Genomic DNA, 24,798 nt, shown 5'->3' on the forward strand with positions numbered 1-24,798 from the left:
GGGTTAGCCACGTTGTATGGCTAATCGCTTATAAATGTAAGATTTTTTTAAGATCACTCGTAAAGACATGATTAGTCCATTTTTAATACGAGATTATAAGGGACTGTGCGCAGCCAATCATTCTTGCCAACCTTTGTAAATTTATTTTTACAAGTATTTGTTCATTACGTGTGTTGTTTTGCTGTATTATAAGTGTTATGTTTACTATCGAGCAGTAATGTTCGCACAGGTCGTGGTCAAGGCAAGTGACCAAGGACCTAAAGCTTCTCGATCACTTGGGGGGCACATAAGGTACATCGATAGCAAAGCATACCAAAGGGTATGTAAACACATGAACAAGATGAGGGAAAGCATGCTACGATACTTAGAGTATTTTTCAAAATTTATGTTTTGTTAAATCAAACCAAAGTACTATGCTAAGTTCGGTCATGTGAACATATATTATAATAAAAGAAATTATAATATCAATAAAGCAATCTTTTACACCGCGAGCAGTATCGCTCGGATGTAATTGTTCAATTAAAAGTAAAAAGCTTTGGCACCGCGAGCAGTATTGCTCGAATGCAATTGTTCAGTTATAAGTAAAAAAGCTGCCCTTGCAGCAATAAAAATAAATTGTCTTTACAAACAGACCCGTGGGCCATAAAAGCAAAATAAAAGAAAAAATTTTACTGGGCAGGAGGGTCTTGAGGATTTGGGGGAGTGCCCTGGTCGGCAGGAGGACCAGCTTCAGCATTGGCAGCAAGAGCCTTAGCCTTAGCTTTCTCCTCCGCCTCCAACCGGGTGGCGCATTACGCCATCAAAGTTCTCTTCAACTGCTCGGAAAGATAGTTGAAGTTGGCCTCCCGGTTGTGCTTCCAAAAGTCATAAAAAAGGAGGAGGGTGACCTCCTTATACTTCTTCAAGTTCATGACCCCTTCCTCCTCGACCTCCTGCACTCGCCCCTCGAGCTCCCGCACCCGTTCTTCAAGCTTCTTCGCCTCATCCCTACTGGCGGTCAGATCGAGTTTGAGCTGTTTACACTCTTGGGTATTAAGTACAGAACTTTCCCTCCATTTATGTCGCTCCTCGTTGGCTCTCTTCAAGGCCCCTTGGCTGTCCTGAAGCTCCTGGGTGAGAGTGGCTTGGTCCTTGCACAGCTGTTCATTCAGCTTGGACAACTCCTTGTTCTCCTCGAGCAGCTTGTTGTTCTCATCCTCAAGTGCTTGCTTAGCCTGAGCAAGCCGGGAGTCGAAGTTCTGTCCCCGGGAAACCAACGCCCCAGCACGGCGTTAGCTAGCAGTTAAAGACAGCAGCCCCTGAAGACAAAAAATGAAAAAGTAAGGAAAAGAAGTCAGACATAAATGATGAAGTAGCAGAAGGTGACTTACGCTGATTATCTCATTCAACCCTCTGTTGATGATTTGGTCGACCTCCATTGAGGCAGTTTCGTTGATGGCAGCCTGGCTGCGTCTATGCTTCGAGAGCTTGTATATCCTCTCCCTGGCCGACCTGACCACGAGGCTGGACAGGGAGCCTTCGGACAGGTTGTCCAAAGTCTCCTTATCAGCGACCCTAGAGGAGGGCTGTGGAATCACAGGTGTGGGCGTCGACTGTTCAGTGGGGGGCGAAGGTGTCATGTTTTCCTTAGAAGGGACGGCAGTTGGAGTATCTTCTGTTCAAGCCTTCTTCGAGGGGGTCTTGCTGCTTTCCCCTCGAGCCCTCTTGCTATCCTTCTTCAGGACAGAAGAGGCAGCGGCGACCTCGTAATGAGCGAAGACGTATCCAGAGTCCATACCTGCACAAAGGAAAATAACTCGAGTAGTGAGATTAAGTGGTCATAAAGGGAACATAGATAAAAGAAAGGATTACAAGCAAAGAACCTGAGCTACAACTACTGGTCATAGCAATATTTACTGAACTACCTAGTTCCTGGAAGAAATCTGAGTTTAAAGAGGGAGCATTCTTAAAGTTGCCGTCCCCATCAAATAGATGAGAGGGAATTGGCAGATTATTTAAAAGCGAGATTGTTGTACTGTTTACATCCGACGAATCGTCAGAAAGTTCAGTAGGCTCGACAACCTTTTGTTTTCCCTAGCCTTTGGGGACTGAAGGTTCCTCTGCTCGGGGGGGGGGGGGGGTGGGGACGGCAGTTTCCCTAATCGTAACCCCAGTGGGCCGCCTCCGAGGAGGCGCCTGAGGTTGCTGCTCGGGTTTCTGTTCGGGTTCCTCGTCAGCTTGAACATCGCCCACCGAGGGTTCGTTCGTCACAGATTGAGATCCCCAAAGGCCGACCAGTCTAAGGTTGGCCTCGTTGACTAGGTTTTTTACACTCTTATCAGCATTTGGCATGCTGGCTAAGAGTGTTGCCCTTGACTCCATCCCTGGAGTAGGGGTTGGATGTAGCCACGAGCCTGGAACATGATATATATCAGGATATTATGGCAGAAAGACACTAAGTAAAGAAGCTACTCGCGTAGGAATTTTTACCTCCTCGGGTGAAAGCCAAGTTGTCCGCAGCAAGGTCAGGTGTGAGGAAGTATTTGTGGTGATACTTCCCCACATTAGAAATATGGGTGGTGTCAGACAAAAAAGTACGTTCAGATTCCTGATGGCAAAAGTGAAAAAACCCCGTACCATCTTGGTTGGGGTTAGACTTAAGGTCAAAAAGAAAATTGACCTCGTGAGGGGAAGGTACTGGCCATTTTTTGAGCTTATAAAGGATATAGAGTGTGGCCAGCATTCTATATCTGTTTGTGGTGATTTGAAAGGGGGCTACTCCGAAGTAATTAGCCACCCCCTGAAAAAACGAGTGGAAAGGCAGGGTGGCACCTGCCTCAATGTGGAACCTCGACCAGGCGCTGTAGGCCCCGCCTGGCAAGTTGGCGCACTGGTCGATAGATAGTTTGACTAAGGTCACACCCGTCAGATTGTATCTGTTTAGATAGTTGGCAATCATCCGCAGTGTCACCGTACTTTGAGGAACGACGTGCCACGCCACGTCTGGCTGGTCGACATGGCGGGGGCGGGCACACCTTTGGACATCAGTCTCTGGAGAAAATTCGCCTCGACCACTGGTCGAGGGGGCATCAGCAGAAGGCTGGCCTGAAGAGTTAGGGTTATTCCTTTTTCGAGCTTTTGTTTTGGTTCGGGCCATCCTTTGGTTGGGGACTGGAGGACGGTTTGAACTAGGGCGAGAAAAGGGAATCTCTGGTATCAAAGTAGATGGGTTCTCTTCGCCTTCAAGGAGTTGGGCTAAGAGATCGTCTTCAATAGGTCTTTCTCCCCCCCAAGGGTCTTGCATAAGAACTGCAAACAGACAATGGAGGAGATAAGACACAATTTGCGAAGTAGTGTGGAAGATTGGGATAACGTTGCTCACGTCTAAAAACCAGTAGCATCCTACTCCTACGCTAAGTTCGGCATTGACGGTTTGAAAATCGGATCAGGAAGGAAGAAAAACTGTTTTCTGGAAAAGAACTGTTTTGACTCCTAAAGGGCGGGAAAAAACTCAGTTTTTTCACCTAGCTTAAAGATTGAATTTTTACATCGATCTTACGCCCTAAGCCTATGATCCTTACTATCAAACTAAATCCTAATCTATACAAAGCATAAAGACGCCCTATTACCTAGCAATGGAAGGTCTATGCAAAAGAAAAAATCCTCATAAAACCCTATTCGAGAACACAGAAATCTCAGAGCATAGAAACGGCATGCATGGCATAATGAAAAATTTAGAAAGACAGAGTGATTACCTGGGCGAAAATGGAGGTTCGGAAGAGAATGAAAAGTTTGAGTCAGGAAGATCCTCAGCTAGGCAACTGTCTGGTTTCGAAGCTCTGAAGGCAAAAGTTCTTGAAGTTCTTGACAAAGACGGTAAGAAAAACCTTTTTGAGAAGAAAAATTAGGTATTTATGGAGACCGAGGTATGGCTAAAAAGTAACAATCATTATTTTTAATTCTCGAAACGTGGGGAAGTGCATAAGCCGTCGATTTGTTTCTTGAAAACTGAAAGAGCTTGATTAGACATAATTATGTCACGATTTTAAAAAACGCACGGGGATCCTGACAGGCATCGTGGGGATATGAACGGTTGCTTCCTTAAAGTTTCTTTATTGCTGGTTGCACTAAACAAACTTGGGAGCAAATGTTATCCAAAAAACAAGCATGGATGACATGGAAAACATTTAGTACACGTGCCTAACATCTGGCAGAATTCGTGCTCGACTATCGACCAGGAATATATCTAGTGTCACGATGTTCGATCTCTTCATACGACCAGCCTGGTCGTACGAATGATATACGCGGAAAAGATCTTATGCAGTTATGATGGTATCCGAAATTGTCTCCATGATTTCCTGAGTATCCGATTATTTAGGAAATAATATCTGTAACAAATTAATGTAAATCCTCCTTGAGCCTATAAATAGAGAAGGAGGGCTCAAGGGAAAGGGATATTTTCTTCTTTCTTGCTTTGGGATCACTAGAGATTAGAGTTATCCTATTTGATACATTGTATTGTTCTTCAGAGGTTGGTGAAACTCATTGAACCCTAGTTCTTTGATCACTCATTTGAATCCTATATCAATAACAATTCAAGTGGACGTAGGTTATTACCAGATTCTGGGGTCGAACCACTATAAACCCTTGTGTTCTTTATCATTTCGCCATCACATTCTTTCCAACGTGTTTGTCCACATTAAGCAAGTTTGACACCGTGTCAGTTGGCCAAAATCAGGGTCAACAGTGCCGTTTCTGAATGCTTACCAACATGCTTTCACCTTGTCACAAAACATGTGCAAATCTCAGCAATGTGTCCTGTCTGTAACAATCATGTTGAGACCACCACACATGCCTTGCTCACATGTGATTTCGCCAGCTCTTGTTGGTCTTCTTTTGAGGCATCTTTTAGTATGGCCACATTGTCCTCTTTTGGTAACTGGTTTGAGTATATGCAGCAGACTTTCGATGTTGAGCAGGTTTGTCGTGTTGCTATGGTTTGTTGGGCGGTCTGGAAAGCCTGAAACAAAACTGTTTGGAAAAAAAAAATCTCCTCTGTCGAAGAGGTTATTGCATCAGCTTCTGTCACTCTTGATCATTGGCAAAAGGCTCAGGATAAAACAACCTTATTATCACTGTCTCTAGAAAACAATGGTGATGGGTCTAAGTTTTGGATTAAACCAGGAACGAATCAGATCAAGATAAATGTTGATGCAGTGCTTTTTCAACAGGAAAGTTCGTATGGCTTTGGATTAGTGGCAAGGGATAGCTCGGACAGACTTATAGAAGCAAAGACATGCTATCAAGGAGGAGTCTTTCCAGCTGAGGTTGTTGAAGCCATGGGAATTAAGGAAACTCTTAGTTGGATCAAGAGCAAGAATTGGCATAACGTAGAGATTGAGACCGATAGTATGCTTTATGTTCAGAGCATTCATAGTAATCAAATCATGTCTTCTATTTTTGGGTTGCTTATTCAAGATTGTCAAAATTTGTTATCTTCTCTACATAATGTGTATTTACGTTTTATTAGGCGATCATCAAATCGAGTAGCACATGTTGTTGCTAGACACTCTCGATTTCTTTCTGGTTGTAGCATTATTGAGCATAATGTTTGGGCTGATTTACAAACTCTATTGTATTCAAAATGCTAATATTTCAATGAAGTTGCTATTTCATTTTTGAAAAAAAAAAAACACATAACAAATGTTAAATTTATTTATTTACATATTTTTAATTGTTTTTACAAAAGTCAAACATATTGTAATTTATTATTTTTAGGGTAATTTTTTTAATATTATTTGTCCATAATTTATATTTAAAGGAATAAAATAAAATTTTTGTAATTGATTTTTTAAATATGGATAAATATCAATTTTTTTATTATTTTTAATAATGTATAGTGTTATCGTGTTTTCACCAAGTGACTTATGTCATGCATTAAAGAGTAATTAAGCATTTAAAGAAACTAATTAGGCCTCCTGGAGCTAGCTTGGAGCTCCACAAAAGGAAAGTCTTGGCTCCAATCATCGTTCACCACCACCTGAAGGAGTGTGTTCTCGTGGAAGAGCTACTTCCGGAGGACCATATTCCAGGATGTTGCTCCAAATCATAAACAAGATCGTCTCTTTTACTCATGTCCTCCAGGTCTGCGAGAAATCATCCTTCGGCCCTGGAGTAGAGATGACAGGTGTCAAGCATAGTGATCATGGAGCACAAGCAGCCCTCTTACATTCATTGTTACACAAATTGTGGTGTCTATTTCGTACAAGCGACAACCTCACGACGCCGCATGACATGGAAAAATGTGCCGCTACCCATTGACACTGTCGGGAGCGTGTTGCCCCAAAAAGTAGTGGGCTGATACCTCGTAATTGGGCCCACTGAGATCTACAGGGGCCTACCAGCATTGTAAATGAAATAATTTATCATTTATTGTACATTTAAGTCTCAATTAAGGGGCAATAATTGTAATAAATCCTCATTAGGGAATTAATTTATCTCAACCATTTATAAATAGGACTAGGACACACTTTGTAAAGGATCTCAAATTTTATCTTGTACTCAGAGCATCACATTGACTCTTGGAAGAGAAATTCGGTTAAAGAAGCATCTATTTATTATATTAGAAATATTTCTTCATGATTGCTCGAGTTTGATAGAGTAGCGGTGTGATCATTGCCACAATGCTGCCCGAAAACCTCCATAGAAGTTTGATACATCTAAGGTTTTTATCATCCTAATATAAGTGACTTGTGAACTAGAGTTTATTCATAACTTGAACCACGAAAATCTATGTATTTCAACTTTCATTTCTTTAAGCTTTATTATAATTAGTTGTTAGTAAAAAAGCTAGTCAACATATCGGTATGGAAATATCTAGTTATTTTTTTTTATAAAAAAGTAATTTTGTACTAAATGAAAATTAGGAAGGAGTGTGATTTTTTTTTCAATTTTAAAATTGTATGAAGGGTGTAATTAGAAATAGGTGAGAAAAGAAAATATAAAATTAATTCACTTATATGAATTATAAGTAATTTTTTTTAAATAAAATAAAATTTTATTCTTTTAGTTGAGTTTAATATTTATTACTAGCTGCCAAATAATAACAATAATAATTTTTCTTTCAAAATTATGGATACTTTTTATAAAAATATAATTATGGTGGCATTTGTTTTGTTGGAAAAATATAAAAAGAAAAATCATGAAATTTATTATTTTCTTAATCAATAATATCCTTGAAATTTAGACCAAACAGTCCATCAGATATATTTTTTTTAATCTAAATGGGCTGTAGCGTAAATAACTATAATTTGGGGAGTGATAATAATTTTGACACAAATAAGAGGTGAAGTATAATTTTTGAAAGTATTTTTTTTTTAACCGTAAAAAACCCTCCGTGTAGGTCTTTTCTGGTATCTTTGAGTTCGGGTTTTGGATTTTGGGTTTTAGCTCCGTCGGAATTGAGGGAAAGAGAAGAAGAACCGCAAGAAGATGGGGAGGAGAATACTGAATGAAGCACTCAGATCAATGGTGAATGCGGAGAAAAGAGGGAAATCCATGGTGGAATTGAAGCCCATCTCCACTGTAATGTCTTCTTTCCTCAATATCATGAAGAATCGAGGTAAAGCCCTAATATTCTATTTTTTTTTTATGTATATATATATATATTCATTTACTGCTAAAGGATTACCCATTGTTTCATTGCATTGGTATCTCGTTTGTGGATTTAGATGCTCAATGATTTTGGGTCCAAAAAAGTGATAAACTTGGAGCTCTTTAAACTCAACTAATTTCATCTTCTTACTATTAGCTTTTTATAGATAGCTTAAGGGGGCATGGCATAGTGTGGGTAGTTCAAACCTTTTTCTGAATCAATTTAGTCATTTTGCAAAGTAGCAGGATGATTGAAAACAGGGTTAAATCTAGAACAAATTAGCCTTTTGTATATCTGAACACAGCTATTAGTTTCTATTGGAAGGTTTTATAATGGGATTAGATGGGGACTAGAGTTTTTTTTTTTTAACTTAATATGAATGGCTTGGAAGAAACTCCTTTTGATGGCACCAGCGGTTGGATTGATTGAGTAAATTGGAGTCACTCTTAGAAGGTTGGTATTGGAACTTGGAAGTAGGTAGCTGACTAAGCTTGAAGAGTCATTTTCAATTGTTTTTGCAGATATAGATTGAAATGTAAACTACGAAGAGCATATAATTCTCTCGTTGGATTGAGTTGTTTTGCAAGTTTAGATATCTAATTGGGTTTCACTTATCTGTCAAATAAGCTTGTCCAGACCGATTTGTTCTAGCAGAGGTGTGGTGCAAGCAGTTTTATTGCATTGCTGATTCTTTGATAACCTATGACTCTCATCATTTGCTCTATTTCTTTGCTATGATCGCAGGACTACTTGGCAATGTTTTTGAAATCTTTATTTGATAAATGAAGCTGAAATAATTGATCCTGTATGAACGAGTTATGTTTTGAAATTTGTTCTCTGCATTCACTTGTTCAATTACTAGTATAATTTTTTTAGCAAATGCTTCGTTGCAGAATTGGATGCATTGTTCTCTTCGGTTTTTTATGAGGAGCATGAATAATCCTTTTGATAAGAATAATGCTTGTCTGTTAATTTGTTAGATCTAACAGCGTCCCTAACTCACATTTTAATTTCTAGGCTATATTAAGGACTTTCAAGTTTATGATCCACATAGAGTGGGAAAGATAACAGTTCAATTACAGGGGAGGATTAATGATTGTAAAGCACTTACTTACAGGCAGGACATCAAGGCTATAGAAATTGAAGAGTACAAAACACGTACTCTTCCAACGCGACAGGTTTGTTGACCTCTTAAATATGCATGCATGCCTGTCAATATGGTTTGGCCTAATTTTATTCATTTCCTTGTTCAAAGGAGATGTTAGCTAAGTTAGGGATACGAGTCATAGGCCCAGTGTTTGTTTTGGTTAGGAGTTAATTACAAAGGTCACAGAATGACAACCCTTCTAACTCACTTGACATCTCTATCTTCCTGCAGTGGGGTTATGTTGTGATTACAACTCCGGATGGCGTTTTGGATCATGAAGAGGCTCTTAGACGCAACGTTGGCGGTCAAGTTCTGGGATATTTTCACTAATCTTCGTCCCATCACTCACAACCCCTAGGCGAATGAGAAGAGCGACGACAGTTTTCACCGGCAAAAGGTGTTATGGAGAGAACCGTCATAAGATAATTAGTGGTCATAAATTCATTTGTCTTTCCTCAACTGAAGTGACAGACCAAGTTTAAGTTGGTATTACCTTTCATAATGACTTGGTCGTATTGTTGCACGAAATGTTTTCCCCAAGTTAAATTGAGGACATGGGACAGGTTTTTATCAGCATACAAACTTGTCACCCCATGCCTTGTGTAGGAATGGTTTTTGTTCCTGCATTATCTGCATCTAAATCTGATCCGGTGGATTCTTAATTGTTAAACCAAAGGACTCGATCATTTTACCACACCCTGGTACACATGATTGGATAAGAAAAAAAATATTGACTTTGGTTCTTTTATTATCTGCATCTTGCAAAGCGATCAGATAAGAACTTTGGTTCCGTTTAAAGATTAGAACCACAACATCAGAAATCATGCACTATTGATCATTATTCAACACAATCAGCATGCATTTATTAAAAACGAAACAAGTCATTTATAAAAAAAAAAAGCAAAGCTTGTCGTGAAAAATCAGCTAAGGCGTTTGCAAATGGTGATGCCATCACTGATGGAAACAAGAGAGGTTTGGACGCGAGGATCAGCTGTGATGGCTTTGTTGAAGTCGATCGTGGCCTGCCTAGCAGACCTTTTGGTCTCATGGACAGCTTCTACAGGCAAAGCAACAGAGCCTCCCCATAAGGTATTGTCATAGACAATTACACCGCCAACCTTCACCAATTTTATCAGCCTCTCATGGTAATTCCAGTAACTCTCTTTGTCAGCATCTACAAAACCAAAGTCAAAGCTCCCAACCTTCTCTGGCTGCATTTTCAAATAAACATATTTAAGAGGTTGACTCGCTACTTGTCCATTTTTATAAACACAATCTTTCTTATAATCTAAGAAAAAACATTTTTATGAAGTAAAAGCACTACTATAATACATGTGAATCCACAATATTAAAGTATTACGTAGGCTTTGTATCTGTATTAAATATAGTGCTATGCACAATTTGTGATGCACTTAACATTATTGATTTTGTGCTTGGCTTGATATAAACTTACATCTTGTAACAGTGTGTCAAGAACATGTATTGCTGGGGACTCAATGAAGTCGATTTTGTGCTCAACACCAGCTTTTTTAATGATTGGTAAACCAATCTCGTCGTATGGTTTTCTATAGACGTCTATGGCAGTTACCTACACTTACAAGCATGTTATCAATTAGTATATCAATATATATACATATATAAATTTAGACTTAAAAATAGCTAATTTGGCCCCCAGGTAAATATGAATTGAGTCAAATATGAGATCGATATACAAACTTTTCCATCTTCTGGAATAGTAAGAGCTGTGAGGAGAAGAGAGTATCCAGTGAAAACTCCAATTTCTATGGTTGTTTTGGCATTGACCAACTTCAACAACATCGCCAAAAACTGGCCAGCATCTGGCGAAGCAGCAATAAATCCCCTGCACTTGTTTGTTAGCAAGTTTAAAACAAAAAATTATAAAAAATAGTTTTAACTACTTATAATTTAAGCGAACATAGAAAAGAAGCCTCATTATGTGGCAGAAAAGATAGAGATTACAGAGGGTGATCATCAGTGACTCTCCTCAGTTCCTTTAGAGGCTCTGCCTCACGTGGATAGACACTAGTCTCTAATATATACTGCAAAATAAAAGGAAAAGCAAGAAGAAATACATATATATATATATTCATATTATTATGTACACTGATCATTATTTATGTGTTATATACCTTATATAACTCCTTACTCTGCAATATAGTTGGATTTGGCACTGGTGGGTTCTTAGCTGAGTTTTCCATTGTTTCTCTAACAATAAGAATTCTGAAAGTTCTTCACCGAAAAGATAAACACCTTTGCTCTTATTTGATTAAATTATACTCTTAGAATATGGAGAACACATTTAGTAGTACACACACCGCAGTTCAAATTGTTTGTATATATTTATATATTTTTGTAACTACTACAATAGTCTAATAGGAATAGTTAGTTAGTTCAGATAAAGCGCCACTTATCTCTCAACATAGTTTTTACATTGATCATCTCACAATCTTTTCATTCCTAGATAAAAAAAAATTTAATGTATAAATTATATAAATATAGATATTTTTGGGATTATTTGCTACGTAAATCTGAATTTTCATGTTTTATTTTATCTCAATGTTATGATTTTGGCGTTTAGAATTACAGTTTTTATGGTTATAAAACTTAAGTTATCAAATCAATCTCTCGTTAAATTATTTAGAAAGAAAAAAAAAAGACAAGTGCCTAAAAGACCATTAATAAATAGTGAAATAGTAGACAATATATTATAAATTGTGTAGCTAAAAGATTGTGGCATCATTGTATGCATAAATAGGATAGGAGTTATCAAACTAAAAAAACTAGTTACAGATCTCCCAAATATAATCACAACCATTTTTAGGTTGCTCTCGTTAGTCTTTTCCAAAAACTCATTACTAAATTTTATTTAATCTCTAGTTAGTTTTTTTTTTCTTTCTTGATTTCTAATATTAAAATTATAAATTTATGTTAATTAGAATCTTTGAATGCAATTTTTTTATTTATAAATTATTAATAATTATTTATTACAAATACTGTCACTTTATTATCTTTTATCTTTTTCTTTCTGAATGGTGTTGATATAATATCTACTTATTAAAGAAAAAGAAGAAAACTGTTTATATTTATATCCTAAATAAAGTAAAATCTATTCTTAAATATATATATATATGGAAGACTTCTCAATGGTTACTACCCATAAATGAGTACTAACAATTATGATGATGTGACAACATAGTGACTTGGTATAGCAAGTCACCAACAGGTAAATATTATTTTTAACATTAATTTTGAATTTAGTTATTATTCTTTTTGCCATAATTAATGTTGTTTCCAATCAATGAGAGACACTAGCTCTATTTTAGAAATTGATATGCATTTGAAAAATGAAAAGTTTACAATATTATATTTTTATAATAAATACATGTTTCTGATCAGGTAATCCTTCCAAAAATTTGAAAAAATCAAATTTTATTTTTAAAAATATTAATTAACAACTATAAATATGGATCATTGATTTTAATCCAATGATTAATATTAAAGTAACTATGAATAGTAACCATTAAAAGTGAACCCATATATATATATTCCTAGTAATGGGGAGTATCAATGATTTTTTAATACAATTTATTCTTTTAAAAAATCACCTCCTCCATTAAATCAAACTTAGTTAACTAATCCAATAGTCATTAATTAATTTGATTAAGCAGCATGACATACTCTACTAAATTAGAGCCAAGTAGAAAACTTTTTAAAAGAATCATTGATGGAATGGAATTGGTTTTCTAAGAGTAGGCTCATTCTTTTGTTTGGTTTGATATTTGTCACAGGAATTGTAATTGTAATTCATTTAAAGGTTGGATTCATTATTCCTAAACTAAATGAGTTGAAAACTCATTCCTTTCCAATATTTTGCAATTATGTCATTTTTGCCCTTTTTATCTGATACATTTTTTTTTTTACACAGTTAAGACAATATATATCCTTGCATATGTTGTTTGCTTTACATAGGAGATATTGAATTTTTAATTTGCCTTATAAAATAAAATGGATAAGTATCAAAGTAAAGACTGGTAATAGTTATTTTTTTAATTATACTTCTTTTTACAAAAAAAATTAGATTACATTATATATAATTTATTTGTTTAATTTGTATACAATGGTAATTTAATAAAAATAATAATTTTATATATAATAAAAACTAATACTAAAAAATATTGATAATTTAATTAAAAAAAATTATAAGAGTAGAGTAAGGATATTTTGGTCAATATAATAAAATTTTCATTCTATTTCATTCCGTTACATAATATACCAAACATAATAATCATTATTCAATTACTGATTTCAAAATTTCTACCAAACAAAAGAATCAAAATTCTATTCCACTCCATTTCTATTACCATTACCATTCTATTTTTGTTAAACAACCAACAGTCACCTATGTTCTTGAGTTAAGACATAAACATGTATAAAAACAAACCAATATTTGTAGGAAAGAGTAACACTAATAGAACAGTGTTTTGCCTATTAAAGTTATGTGCATTTTTTGGGGGGTAAATGAGAAAGTGTTTCAGGCTGTCAGTATCCTACTTCTAGTTATTCTGTGCATCCTTTTAAAGTTGAGAAGACGATTATAGACAAAAATGATACTTTCATAAGATCTAAAAAATGTTTCCTTTTATTTAACCAACATAAAGTGACGATATAGAACAAAATAATGGAGCTATGGATCGGTCAATTTGTAAAGGAGTAAAATAATACACATCCTATATGAACATCAGGGTGCTCTCCACTCTAAAGATCAAAAATTGTTGTAGTAAAAGCCATATACAATATCAAAGCACCAACAAACTTCATACTTACATAACCGCAACCTATAGAGTATAGTATGTGACAATGTAACTGTTTTACTCCCGCGTCTGTTTGAGAGATTGAAAGAAGGCAGTAAAAGAATCAGAGTCAGGAAGCTTGGGATGCACATGACCTGTCTTGTCATTTGACGAAGACTCCCGGATTACAGAGGGCTTTGAAGATTCAGTGACCCCAGATTTAGTGTTCTTTGGAAGATATTTGGATGGTCTTTCCCTCCTGGATGGCTTTGAACTCTCGATAGGTGAAAATATTGATGCAGGTATTGGCTTAGGAGTATTTTGCTGCAATGATACACGATGAGAATTCGATGTTTGTTCACTTGTAGATGACAGGCGTGAAGACCTGTTTGAATCTGGTATTGGTTTAGGACTATCCTCCTCCACTGATGCATAAAGAACATTGGATGCTTGCTTTCTTGGGGTTGATTTTGGACTTTCCGTGTGTGATGATCTCCTGGATTCTAGTATGGGTTTAGGAGTATATTGCTCCACTGAGTAATCTGAGAATTTGGTCTCGGGTGAAGGCTTTGGCAAAACTTCCTTGGCATGGAAACTACCTGAAGATGACTTGCTTTCAGCACTATACTTGGGAGTTCTAGATTCCCCAGAGAATACATCAGTCTTTGCCTCAGCTCTATACTTAAGAGTTATAGATTCGTCTGAGAATACATTAGTCTTTGTTTCAGCTCTATATTTGGGAGTTGTAGTCTTCACTTCAGCACTATACTTGGGAGTTGTAGATTCCCCAGATAAAACGTTAGTCTTTGAGTAAGTTCTACCAGAATCAGAAGGAGAAGCTTTCGTCCTTCGAGAAATTCCAAAGCCTGGGTATGCATTTCTGGTGGGAGTCAACTTAGGAAGATCCTCCTCAGAATCACTATTATCCAAATCAAAATAATTGTGTAAACCCCTTAAATTAGATTTTTTGTTTAGTTCAATACCCAATTTCTGAGTGTACGGCTGCCTAATGCTACTAGTCTCTTGTTGAAATTCCTCTTCCAAGTGATTATCAAAAGAGTCTGTGGGTTTAGCAAAGGTCCTCACATCCACATTATTGTTTAGGTTTGTGTCTTCTTCCTCACTATGTGGGTCTTGCTTGTCAGCACCAGAACCAATTGAAGTCTTGATTGTTGGAGAAGAGGAAGATTGCTCAATCCTAGAAAAACTACCCTTGCTATCTTGTTCAACAGACACAGAGTTTTCTGATGATTTCCTCGTATACAGTGGACGCCTATTACTCTTATTCCGCAAACCACCTTTCAATGTCCCGAAGCTCAACTCCTGAGTACTACTTTCAAAAGAAGATTCTTTTGTATTTTCAATATCTTTCGTAGTATCAAACGATTCTAGTGCGTCCTTAGCCGTCAAATCCAATTCAGATTTCGTAAGCCTGGGAGACAGCTCTGCATAATTAAATTTCTTTTCAGATACAGAACTAGATTCAAGTCCTTGGCTTCTATCAGGATGTACCTCCTTGGGAAATTGATCAACTGATGTGGTTGGCAGCCATGAATTTCTTCTAGATCCTCCGGCCTCAGAAGTGGATGATTGTAAAATATGATCTTCACTATGCAATGGTTCAGAACTTTTAGAGTTCAAATTCATTTCAGAGGAAAAGTTATCAAAATCTGCACCTCCAAGCAACTTAGATTTTCCAAAATGTTCTTCACAGTCAGAATCTTGGCTATCATAATCATCAAAAGCTGCAGGCGGCAAAACATCTTGTTGTGATGCAACACTAGAACCTTTCAAACTTTCAGAAAACTCCGGTGGATGTGATTGTGAAGTAGACTTTCTAAGTTCCTCATCTGTATTTCTAGGGGGCCAGACAGGAGAATCAGCAGCAAAAAGATTTGCAGATGGTTTTCTACTCAGGGATGAAAAATATGAACTTGTTTCTTGTCCCTTATAATCGCCCACATCAACTTTATTGTTATCCTCATCAGAACAATAGTCGTCAAACATTAAAGTATTGTCACTAGAATTTATTTCTGAAGTGTTTCTATAAATACTTCCGTCATTGTGAACAGAAGGATTTTCACTAGGACCATTTCTTTTGAATATGTCTTCATGAATATCACCGAAGGTGCTTGAATGAGATCTGGAGGAAGCCCGGCTAGATTGTTTTTCAGTCATCACATCCTCAAAAAAAGCAACATTCTCATTCTTTTTCAAAACATCCTCTTTATCATCATCAGAAGAGCTTGAATAAGAATGAGATGGAACAACCTCGGAATACTTTCGGGTCACATTTTTATCAAATGAAGCAATTTCCTCAGAAGATGACTCCAATTCACTACGACCTTTATCTTTCCTCTTACTTACTTCATCTAATAAATCACTCTTATCAGATTCAGTTGACTTCCTTTGGGAATATCTGTCTCCAGTTCGAAGACTATTCACTACTGTAGCATCATCAGTGGAAGCTGAACTGAACTTTAAGGAAGCTGCATTATTGTATCTTTCACTGTTCCTATAACTGTCTCTATGAAACCTTTCAGCTTCCCTAGCCCGCTGTTCTTGTTCATTGTCAATAATTTGCTTATCATGGTGTCCAGAATTCTTTCCATGAACAGCATTGTCTGCTTGTTTGGCAATATGGTGACTCGACAACTTTGGGTCAGCATAGATTTGGGGTTTTTCATCTTTCTGAACATAACCAGGAGACAACTTATGTGATTCCGAGGAATATTGTCTAGAAAGTTCTGCAGCTGCTCTGGCAGCCATGCTTGCTAGTTCCGCAGACTCAGCAGCTGCCTGTGCTGCAGAAGTGGCATCCTTAAATTGCACATTCCAGTTCTGTCTACCCAAGGAGTGAGCATTTTCATTTCCAGACACAGATTGGTTATGTTCCATCCGGTCCATTGCATGACCTGCAAGATAAAGGCAGACCAAATATCCAATCGATTATGCATGAGGCAAGCTAAGAAAATTTTCAAATTTGAGAAGCATCACCAGGTAAGCCCTGGCATGAGTAAGCACAAATCACAAGCCACAAATAAATAGTTTGCATACCCGAAGATCTCACTTCCGTATGGAATGTATTAGATATTGTTGCCTTGCCGGGTGCAACATCTGTAGAAGAATTTTTTTGATAGCCAGATGTTGGTCTCACGTTCTGCTCATTGAAGTTTACACTTGCATCATGCCTCTGATTGTACTTATGTGGCACTTGGACATTTGGTGGTCCTTTGTCATCTTGGATCCAAACTGGGCCAGGGGAAACTTCAGTGTGAACTTTACTCATCATCTCCAAATTATTTGGTCCGTTCTGCTCAATTATAAATTGTACTAATCAAGAAGCGGTAAAGTAGTTTTCTGATGAGTATTCTCCATCATGATGCAATTTCATCTATCATGCAAGTGAACAATCACATTGACTAGTCAGAGACCAAAATTATACGTTAATTTAATCTTACCAGCAAGTCCTGGGAGGGATTAGAATCATGTCCTCCAAATGAGTCAGGATTCCATTTGACATTATGTTCCTCTGCGATGGCATTCAAGACTTTGAGCTTGGTAGGACCATCAGGTGCCTTGGCAGATAGTTTCTCCACTAACTGCAAAACAGAAGGCATGAACATAATCAATCACACTAAAATGCAGGTTTTTGCTGAGTCACTTATTCTCTGTAAATGGCTCGCTTTCATTTTTCAAATAACATATATCATGAAAATTTTCAAGTAAAACGCACTGACCACACGATTCACACCACAATCTGGACGCAAGTCAATAGCTGCAGAGACAAACTCTTTGCCATATTTTGTTGTAAACTGTTTCCGAATATCTGCGAGTTCTGGAATGTCTGCACATCTTGGAGCTGCAAATATTACACTTGTAATTGCTTCCTTCAGGTCAATGGGACAGTTTCTAAAGGCAGACAAAGAAACGATAAGCACAATGTTATTGACATATAAAATTAACAAAAAAACACAAGTCCAGACAAACTAAACTAACTATCCACATATTTAAATATCCATGAATGCTAAGATTTTACAAGATCCAAAAAATTTACGTACTTTTGAGACTCGATGATTGGCAAGCGTGCTGCAATAAGCTCACAGTATACCTCAATAAAATTATAGGCCGTCAATGTTTTCTCTTCCCTGATCACATGTTCAACCTGAGACATAGGAAATTACTAAATCTCAAATGACCACACAAAATTAAGTTATCCCCCATTAGTCTCAACTTTTTTCAAGTTAAAACAGACAAAAAAAAAAAAGAAACAGAAAAATAAGTTCAATAAATTATTGCCAAATTTTACAATCAGCCTCACTGCATTAGAGCTCAAATAAAACATGCTACTCTACAAAATTGTAAAATCCTCGCACCTCACAAAAAAGTATATTATTTCTATTGCACATTCTTCCTAATACTGCCATATTCAAACAGATTATCCTCTAAATTAAACCCTTTTACAACGAAGGAAAAAAAAAATTGTTGTCCTTTTTTTATCTCCAATCATCAATCCCCTTTTATAAATCTCTCTTTCTCTTGAAAGAAGAAATCTTTCATTCTAGGCTAACTCGAATCCCCTAATACGTCTTAAAAGGAATCACTTTTTATAATGACAATACTACTATGACCATCTGCCAATACCATACAGCTTGATTATACTACTACGGCCACTCTCTGCTGTACAAAATTTAACTTACAATTTAAAAAAAAATCATAATAATATTATTTCCAATACAAATCGACAAATAGCAAATCCACCAGTGTTACCAAAAACAAATATACATAAATAAACTTAAACCGGTCAGATATTCATTAAGATTGAACTCTGGCCAAAGATTATTGACATACCCGAATTCGAGCGGTCGGAATCTGACCCGACTCGAGCAATTGGGCCAATTCCCTTTTCATCTGCTTCACCTGATTTTCTCTCTTATTATTCAAGAGCTTTATGCGAGATACGGAGAGCTTCAATGCCGTTTTGCTGCATAATGAATAATTAATATTAAAACTCTGAAAACCAATTCCCATAATGATCATAAATACAACCCCAAATTCATGCCTAAACCATTAAAAAGATATATACTTACCATTTGGCCGGCTTGAAGCTCCTGTGAAGCATACTCATATCAAAAACTTGTTCAGATCCCTTTAAAAATTTACAGAAGCTCTGATTTTCACCTCTAATGAATGAAAAAATAAATAAAAGAATTCGGGTGTTAGTGAACCCTAAATAAGGGGTATGTATTAGGGATGGGATTTGGAACGTGAAAGGGACGAAGGGAATTGGGGAAAAACAAAAGAGTTGGGAGTTTGGACAGTTGGACTTTCGCGGAAAATTCAATTAGATTTCTAGGTAGTGAATCCAAGACTTCTTTGTTCTGGTTAAGCAACCTATTTTATAATTTATATCATATATTTAACTTCTTTATTTACTAATTTGCCCTTCTTCCCTGTAAAATATTTATAAATATTTTTAATTATACATATTATTCAATTTTATAAACTTATTTCATTATTATTTTTTACTATTCTCTCATTTTTTATTTTTTTATCTTTAGTTATTTTTATTTAAATATTATAAAGAAACTAATATATTGTAAAAAATTTGAAGTAAAATAAAAAAATTAGAATTTGAGTGAGGTATTTTAAAAAATAAAATAGAGAATGAGTTGGGAGTACTGTTATTATTATTTTTCGACAATTAATCTTAAAATATATCTAGACTCTAAAAAAAAACTCTTGAAATATATCTCATAGCAAATTAATTCATAGAATATGATAGAATGGAATTGCCCCTTTCTTTAAGGTACCAAATAAATATATGATTTATACATAATATACATAAACTATTATATATATATATATATAAAGACCACAGACAAACTGAAATGACAATATTCCAATTTCAACATAAATTAATGAAAGAAAAGAATAGATTCCCACTTGCGCTCATGATTGAGGCCAATTGGAAAAAAAAATAACGATTATAAAATATTTAAATTTTCAAAAAATCTTCATTTTATGATTAAATTTTGGTTTTCAACAAAAAGATAAAGATGAATAAAGTAGGATGTAAATTTAGTGTTGCAAATATAAGCTTATTAGCGTTGTTATATAATATGAATATGAGTTTTCAAAATCCGAATACAAAAAAAGGTATTAATATGGGTTTGATTGTTAATATGAGATTTTCAAATATTTTTTAAAATTTATATTTGTGATCATACAATTGTTGTGTTTGTTGGGATAGGATGAATATTGGGTTGAGCTCAAGAAAATTAACATAATTATTTTTTTCTTTCTATTTGAGTTGTTCTTTAGCGATATTTTTAAATTTTTTATTGTTTTAAAATTGGATTTTAAATGTTTTTTTAATAAATAAATTTTAGGTGCGTTTGAAATTGAAATTGAGTATAATTTAGAGTAATTATTCGATTTGACGTATTTGTCTGACCATGTAATTATACATCAATTATGTAATTAGAGGTAATTGAGGGGTCTCATTATACTCTTCAATTCTCATAGCCCAACGAGAATTTGGTGTAATTACTAATTACTATCAATTTTAAATAGTATTTATTATGGGTGTTCAATTGATCACATCTAATGGATTTAAGCTCATCTGATCCAATTCAATTATACATTGGATGTTGGATTTTTACAATCGATTCAATCCAATTGAATTGAGTCAACTGATCCGATCTGTTCAAATGGATAATTGGATTGGATCAGTTCCAACCATTGGATGCATCCCCTAGTTATTTATTGGATCGGATCGAATCCATCAAATCATTTAAAGTCTTTTTAAATCTAATTTTCATGTATATTTCAATTATAAAACATACAAATTACTCATCCAAATGAAAACATTATTTAATTTTAATAATTTAGAAGCATACAACACAAATTCATCTAACTTAGAAGCATATATGTAATTGGATGATTATTTGATCAGTTCGGTCATTTTTTATTGGATGTTGGACCCTCATCCAACAACGGACCGATCCAGTTTGGATTTTTAAAAATTACATCTGATCCGATCCAATAGTAATTGGATATCCAATTTTTTATGGTCGTTTGTAATTGGATTAGATATATTCTCCACACCTCTAGAATTTATTACATAATATTATTTTTATGTATAATTACTAACTATTTTTTACAAACATAACAATAAGAATTTTAAATAATTATTACTTGACATCCTAATACATCTTTTATTTTAAAATATAGTATAATAACTGCCTTAGTAATTACATAAAAATTTCCAAACACATTTTAATTAATTTAAACCAAATATAAGCTGTCATATATAAGTATATGTGCTAGAGTTAACGACTGTAATTAACAAAATATATTTTCGTCTTAAATTTTTTTAGTATTTGATTAAAAATTTCAGAGCAACTTAATATGTTTTTTTTTAATTTTTTTATTATAATCTCGACTCGGTTATTTTGAAATTTGGAACCAAACTACAACCTTTGTAATTTTCCTAAACTATATATAACACGTTGTGGGAGGATGCATGTGAAAAAAGTCCTTTTACAAAGTCAAAAGAGGACAGCCGTAGATTTGCAATCACATGCATAAACAAACAAAAGAGGAAAAACTCAACTGATAATTTTTTTAAGATATTGGATCAGAAACTGTGATTTTCTTAAAGCTTTAAGATTAAATATTTTGGCTTAATGTATAAAGCATTAGACGAGTCACAAAGGAAAATCTTAGCAAAGCAACAAAACAGAAAAGGATGGATATTTGTTTTTATTTTTATTTTCAACTGAAAAGGATGGTTATTTGGCCTATTTTAATTCAATGTGTAGCTCTTCTTATCCATTTATATTAAAAATTAAAAGTTAGAAACATAACATTTAGTTCTGATGACCGAGGTATTTATATAAATATATATTTAAAAAATGAAAAGTCAATCAAGGCTAATGCGAGGCTATAATAGGAATTTCAATATTTAAATGTTACAATCTTCCAATTTTGTCGACATCAAATTATGGCCTCTTTTATACGAGAAAAATATTTTTATGAAACAAAATAGATGCTTCTTAACAAGGCTTCATCATAAACACTGATATAAATAAAACAGTTTGTGATCTTAAAATTAAAAGGACATAAAGGGAAGTTGACTAAATGACCAACTAATTTTCATTGCTTGAAAGAATTTTAAAAAATAAAATAAAAAAGACAACGAAGATGACAAAAATGTGCATTTTCTACACTTAAAAAAGACTTCCCCGTGTGGGCTTGTTATTAAGTCATATCACATGCCTTCTACGCGTCACGTTTGGGGCCAAGGTTAGCCCATTTACAACGGCCAATAATAAATTTCATGCGTTTTCAGCTATTATTGTAGTTGAAAGCGAAACCATGTCATGGCATTCATGTCCTTTTCTTCAACAAAGAATACAATTATTATTATTATGAGTTAAGACATAGTCTAAGCTCTAAAAGTTTAGTCACTAATCATAAATCTAATTTATAGCCCAGCAGCCAATGGTTTTTATTTACTTGTCAAATAATTGAAATCAGATTCATATCTACCAAGTATCATAAATCAAAAAGATACTTTTTACCTTTCTCACTACATTACTTCTCCCACAATATAGCTACACATAGACATTAAAAGAGGAATCATCATGAATTAAAACATGGTTGTTCAAAAAAGTGGGACTTCTTAATACATACGAAAAGAAAAAATATATAGAATATACATTATTCGAACAAAGGAATTCCACGGATACGCGTAAAGCACGACAATAAAGGTATATGATGTAAATACAAAATGCGAAATTTCCATCACAGTAGTGAAAGTTGTCAGTCACATTTTTAATTCTTTCCTTGAATACGACTCAGAAATGAATATTTTTATGTCACTGTATGAGCAATGTTTCATCATATTTCTATTAACTTATGGGTCAACCAGAAATATAATACAAAATCGCCTCTAATTTTATCTTTTGGTTAAGGTATAAGGTTTCTATCAATATTAGAAAAATTATACAATATAAAATGGGGTCACCAAATCCCTGCCTTCACCTGCAACTTTCATTTCACTTAAATGATACTTTCCAAACTGTATCCATTTCCTTTTCATTTTTCAATCCAATAATCTATTTGGGCTGATTCAAATTCAATGGGTTAACTTCTTGCAACCTTTACTTGTGCTTAATTACAGTTCAGCCCTGGAGTTATCAAATTGACTCAGCATAATGGCAAAATCCATACCCTGTACCATAGTAGGCACTGCTGTCTCGTAAGGGCAGTCCCGAGAAAATCCAACCTTGCCAGACTTGTGTACTTTCTTAATGCACCTCTTGAACTTTTCATGGCATTTAATATTTGTCAAACCTGAAAAAACCAATGAAACCAAAAAACCCAATTGAGCCGCAAGGAAAAAGAGCAAGTTTATCATAACAAAAAGACAATCGAGAAAAGCCACCTAACAAAAGTATCAGAGTAATATTCAGTAACGAAGCTTTTAACATTTTATACTTTGGCGGAAAAATAGGAGAAAATGAAAATACAAAATCAAATCACAGGGCCTATCGTGACAGCGGGAACGATACATGAAATACAAAACAGAATAAATCAATAAATAACAATTAAGGCAAATGAACTGACTACGAAATAAGAATTAACAATCACTTTTCATCTGAAATGAGTTGTATACCTTCATAAAAATAATCAATTGAATTGAAAGAAGTCCATATTAAGAGACAAGTACACTAAAATAAATTTCAAAGGGGAGGGATCTCCCCCTATAGATCCCAGCTCGTTTTCTGGTTAAATGTACTTCCGTTCTAGCGAAAAAAAAAAGTAAACTAAAATAAATGAGCCGACACAGGAAATTACTGACATCGCCTCAGAAATTAAATTATCAAACCCACCGAGGCCAAATTTGGTTTAAGTTAGCCGAAGCGCTTAACTATAGTTAGCTCACTATGCTCACAAGTCACAGCTTTATAAACTATTGTCGTTTTCCTCCAGCCAAATCCACAAAATTAAAAATAAATTTAAAAAAAAAACCAACCTTTTTTGGTAACACATTCATCGTGAATCTTACAACAAGCATCAAGATCATCGCATGGCTTCTCTCCAGGGCAGCCAGTCCACCCTACTCCACAGAACTTCCCGTATCGAATCCCAACAGCTGATTTCACAAACAACATTTACGAATAATTTGAAGTTTTTTATAATTAAAAAAAACGCGAATGACATAATAACTTACAATTGCAATTCTGTGCAACGCAGATTCTGCTACATCTAACCTGTCCATCCAAACAGGCAAACAATCTCATTTTCACTTCACCACAATGACAATGAGGGAGCGTCTCTGACTCTAACGCTGTGGTTTTATTTTTCGAAAAAGAAAATGCAAATGACTATATTCATATAAATATAGTTTTAGATCCAATTAAATTTGAGTGTTGTTTTTCTTTCACATTTTCTAGGCTTCCAAACAGGGATTCACATTCACGGAAGGAGGTTTTTGCTTGTTACCTCGGAATCATTGCTGGAGCACCGAGCTCCGACGGTGAGGAAGACGAAGACGAAGACGATAGTGAATCCAGAACCGATACGGGCACGAACGCTAAACATTTTTCGCTCGCTTTTTCTTTCTCTTTCCTCGATTCGAAGAAGACGAAGCTCAGAAGGGAGTGTTCTGGAAATTACACCCACGGCTTCGTCACTTTATAATATTTCAGTCGTTCTTTTCGTTCCTTGGATTTCTAGCTCCCTTCCTATTGGTGGAGCTTCGTAATTACCCAACTGAAATTACTTTAGTACCCTTTTGAATCTGTGGTGATGTGGATCACATTCTAAACCCACCCTGGCCTGTAACTGGTGAAAGGGCCTTATCTGCTCATTGTATTTAGTGGGCTTACAGCAAGAGTTTGGGCCCAAACGACAGTCTATACTAACACCCAACACAGCAACTATCAAAACGACAATATTAGCTTTAGCTCATTCTCTCCCTAAACAATTTACATTTGTTGTGTGTTTTTTTTTTTGAGCAAATTACGGAATATACTGTATAATGTAAAAAATATTTGAAATATACAGTTTTCTACTTTTATATGGTTTTTTATACCAAATTTATGGTATTTATCCGTTATTATTTTAAAGCCTTTTTTAAACAAATTTTATATTAAACTAATCCCCGAAGCTTTTCTCTTTCCTTTTTGTCTTTT

At 35.1% G+C, this 24,798-nt stretch overlaps 4 protein-coding genes across 4 annotated transcripts; 1 reads left to right on the forward strand and 3 right to left on the reverse strand.

Moving 5' to 3' along the window:
- The first annotated feature begins 7,381 nt into the window (after positions 1 to 7,381).
- Positions 7,382 to 9,444, forward strand: LOC133797171 (small ribosomal subunit protein uS8my). The gene is made up of 3 exons (XM_062234991.1): positions 7,382 to 7,600; positions 8,651 to 8,811; positions 9,012 to 9,444. The coding sequence occupies exons 1-3, from the start codon at positions 7,471 to 7,473 to the stop codon at positions 9,108 to 9,110; spliced, it is 390 nt and encodes a 129-aa protein (XP_062090975.1). The 5' UTR covers positions 7,382 to 7,470; the 3' UTR covers positions 9,111 to 9,444.
- Positions 9,445 to 9,700: 256 nt separating this feature from the next.
- On the reverse strand, positions 9,701 to 10,891 carry LOC133795382 (probable caffeoyl-CoA O-methyltransferase At4g26220). The gene is made up of 4 exons (XM_062232832.1): positions 10,761 to 10,891; positions 10,497 to 10,641; positions 10,234 to 10,368; positions 9,701 to 9,991 (listed from the first exon to the last, which is right to left on the reverse strand). The coding sequence occupies exons 1-4, from the start codon at positions 10,889 to 10,891 to the stop codon at positions 9,701 to 9,703; spliced, it is 702 nt and encodes a 233-aa protein (XP_062088816.1).
- Positions 10,892 to 13,424: 2,533 nt separating this feature from the next.
- On the reverse strand, positions 13,425 to 18,955 carry LOC133797172 (uncharacterized). Its single transcript, XM_062234992.1, has 7 exons — positions 18,682 to 18,955; positions 18,443 to 18,575; positions 17,653 to 17,756; positions 17,332 to 17,503; positions 17,053 to 17,193; positions 16,649 to 16,904; positions 13,425 to 16,506 (listed from the first exon to the last, which is right to left on the reverse strand). Exons 1-7 carry the CDS (start codon positions 18,717 to 18,719, stop codon positions 13,670 to 13,672), a joined length of 3,681 nt encoding a protein of 1,226 aa, XP_062090976.1. The 5' UTR covers positions 18,720 to 18,955; the 3' UTR covers positions 13,425 to 13,669.
- Positions 18,956 to 22,258: 3,303 nt separating this feature from the next.
- On the reverse strand, positions 22,259 to 24,307 carry LOC133797173 (probable phospholipase A2 homolog 1). Its single transcript, XM_062234994.1, has 4 exons — positions 24,107 to 24,307; positions 23,835 to 23,874; positions 23,637 to 23,756; positions 22,259 to 22,954 (listed from the first exon to the last, which is right to left on the reverse strand). Exons 1-4 carry the CDS (start codon positions 24,203 to 24,205, stop codon positions 22,776 to 22,778), a joined length of 438 nt encoding a protein of 145 aa, XP_062090978.1. The 5' UTR covers positions 24,206 to 24,307; the 3' UTR covers positions 22,259 to 22,775.
- Between the last annotated feature and the right edge of the window lie 491 nt (positions 24,308 to 24,798).

The sequence above is a fragment of the Humulus lupulus genome, chromosome 8 (assembly GCF_963169125.1).
Source record: "Humulus lupulus chromosome 8, drHumLupu1.1, whole genome shotgun sequence".
NCBI lineage: Eukaryota > Viridiplantae > Streptophyta > Magnoliopsida > Rosales > Cannabaceae > Humulus > Humulus lupulus.

Excerpts from the sequence above, each read along its gene's own strand:
- LOC133797171 (XM_062234991.1), top strand. The coding sequence starts at position 7,471 with ATGGGGAGGAGAATACTGAATGAAGCACTCAGATCAATGGTGAATGCG. Across the intron at positions 7,601-8,650 it reads CAATATCATGAAGAATCGAG|GCTATATTAAGGACTTTCAA; the intron begins GTAAAGCCCTAA and ends TTTAATTTCTAG. Across the intron at positions 8,812-9,011 it reads GTACTCTTCCAACGCGACAG|TGGGGTTATGTTGTGATTAC; the intron begins GTTTGTTGACCT and ends ATCTTCCTGCAG.
- LOC133797173 (XM_062234994.1), bottom strand. The coding sequence starts at position 24,205 with ATGTTTAGCGTTCGTGCCCGTATCGGTTCTGGATTCACTATCGTCTTC. Across the intron at positions 23,757-23,834 it reads CGTTGCACAGAATTGCAATT|CTGTTGGGATTCGATACGGG; the intron begins GTAAGTTATTAT and ends TTGTGAAATCAG. Across the intron at positions 22,955-23,636 it reads TGAATGTGTTACCAAAAAAG|GTTTGACAAATATTAAATGC; the intron begins GTTGGTTTTTTT and ends TGGTTTTTTCAG.
- LOC133795382 (XM_062232832.1), bottom strand. The coding sequence starts at position 10,891 with ATGAATATATATATATATGTATTTCTTCTTGCTTTTCCTTTTATTTTG. Across the intron at positions 10,642-10,760 it reads GTCACTGATGATCACCCTCT|GGGATTTATTGCTGCTTCGC; the intron begins GTAATCTCTATC and ends AAACAAGTGCAG. Across the intron at positions 9,992-10,233 it reads TTGACACACTGTTACAAGAT|CCAGAGAAGGTTGGGAGCTT; the intron begins GTAAGTTTATAT and ends TTGAAAATGCAG.
- LOC133797172 (XM_062234992.1), bottom strand. The coding sequence starts at position 18,719 with ATGAGTATGCTTCACAGGAGCTTCAAGCCGGCCAAATG. Across the intron at positions 16,905-17,052 it reads ATCCCTCCCAGGACTTGCTG|AACGGACCAAATAATTTGGA; the intron begins GTAAGATTAAAT and ends ATAATTGAGCAG. Across the intron at positions 16,507-16,648 it reads TACGGAAGTGAGATCTTCGG|GTCATGCAATGGACCGGATG; the intron begins GTATGCAAACTA and ends TTTATCTTGCAG.